Raw genomic sequence first — 1,012 nt, forward strand, 5'->3', positions numbered from 1 at the left:
TTTTTCCCTTCTACTTTGCAGCATTTGCATGCCCCGACAGCACTTGTTCACACATTTCATAATGTTTAAATGCCCTCTGCTTATAGGTAGTATCACCCTCCCACCCCTGATTTGCATGTCTTTAGCACTCCAATTGCCCTTTTCCCTCAGCCTTCGTCACCCCGTCTTCCCTCTTTCCCTGGGTATCCTGGCTATTAATACATTTTCTCAGGAGGGTTACAAGAATAGGGGGAGGGGGAGAAGCTGTGCGGTGCTGCTGGGAGGGAGGGAGCTGGGGTAGGAAGTGGGGGGGGCTAGGAATTAGCAGAGGGGGGGGTGGAATCACGTCTTGATGATTGTTATGCAAACGACCCGCCTGAAGAATGTAGGCGCTTCGGGGAGGGGATAACTGGAGAGGGGGGTGTCTGTGAAGGAGGCTGTTTATTTATTTTAAACCTTTTTTTTAACCCCCCCCCCTCCGTGCAGCAGCTCGTTGGAATGACTTTCTTTCTTTTAGTTGTAACAGTTGGAGGATAATGCAAAGGAAGACGCAGCTGCCCGGCAGTGCACCGTCTATGGAAATGCGCCCCGGAGAGGAATAAAGCCACCCTTCACCTTGCTCTCCCCACCCGGCCCCGCTCTCCCCTCCCCCCACCCCAGCCCCCACCCCAACACCACCATCACCCCCTTCCCGCCCCCCCACCTCCCCCCCTTTCCCACCCAGGTGTCGGACCCGGCGGTCCCCACCACTTCCACCCTGCACCCCTTCTTTCCACCCTGCACCATGAACAGCAATGTCTGCGTGGAACCGGGCCCGAGCCCGGAGACCCCGGGTCTGCCCAAGGAGAGCCACCTGCCCGAGGGCGCCTTGAACAGCCTTGTGGATTACAACTCGGAGATGGAGCGCTACCGCTCGTTCGCCACCTCGTTCTACAAGACCAACGGGGGCGCCTTCCCGCAGGCCGCCAAGATCGCGCGCATCACCACCCCGATCTTCCCGGGCAGCGCCGCCGCCGCCGCGGCCGCCGCGCGC

At 59.3% G+C, this 1,012-nt stretch overlaps 1 protein-coding gene across 1 annotated transcript in view; it reads left to right on the top strand.

The window, feature by feature from the left end:
* Positions 1 to 763: 763 nt before the first annotated feature.
* Positions 764 to 1,012, top strand: part of Cxxc4 (CXXC finger protein 4) — a 24,062-nt gene continuing 23,813 nt past the window's right edge. Inside the window, exon 1 of the mRNA XM_013023743.1 lies at positions 764 to 1,010. Coding sequence (XP_012879197.1) covers positions 764 to 1,010 — 247 coding nt within the window. The remainder of the gene's footprint in view (positions 1,011 to 1,012) is intronic.

The sequence above is a fragment of the Dipodomys ordii genome, unplaced genomic scaffold (assembly GCF_000151885.1).
Source record: "Dipodomys ordii isolate 6190 unplaced genomic scaffold, Dord_2.0 Scaffold70, whole genome shotgun sequence".
Lineage (NCBI taxonomy): Eukaryota > Metazoa > Chordata > Mammalia > Rodentia > Heteromyidae > Dipodomys > Dipodomys ordii.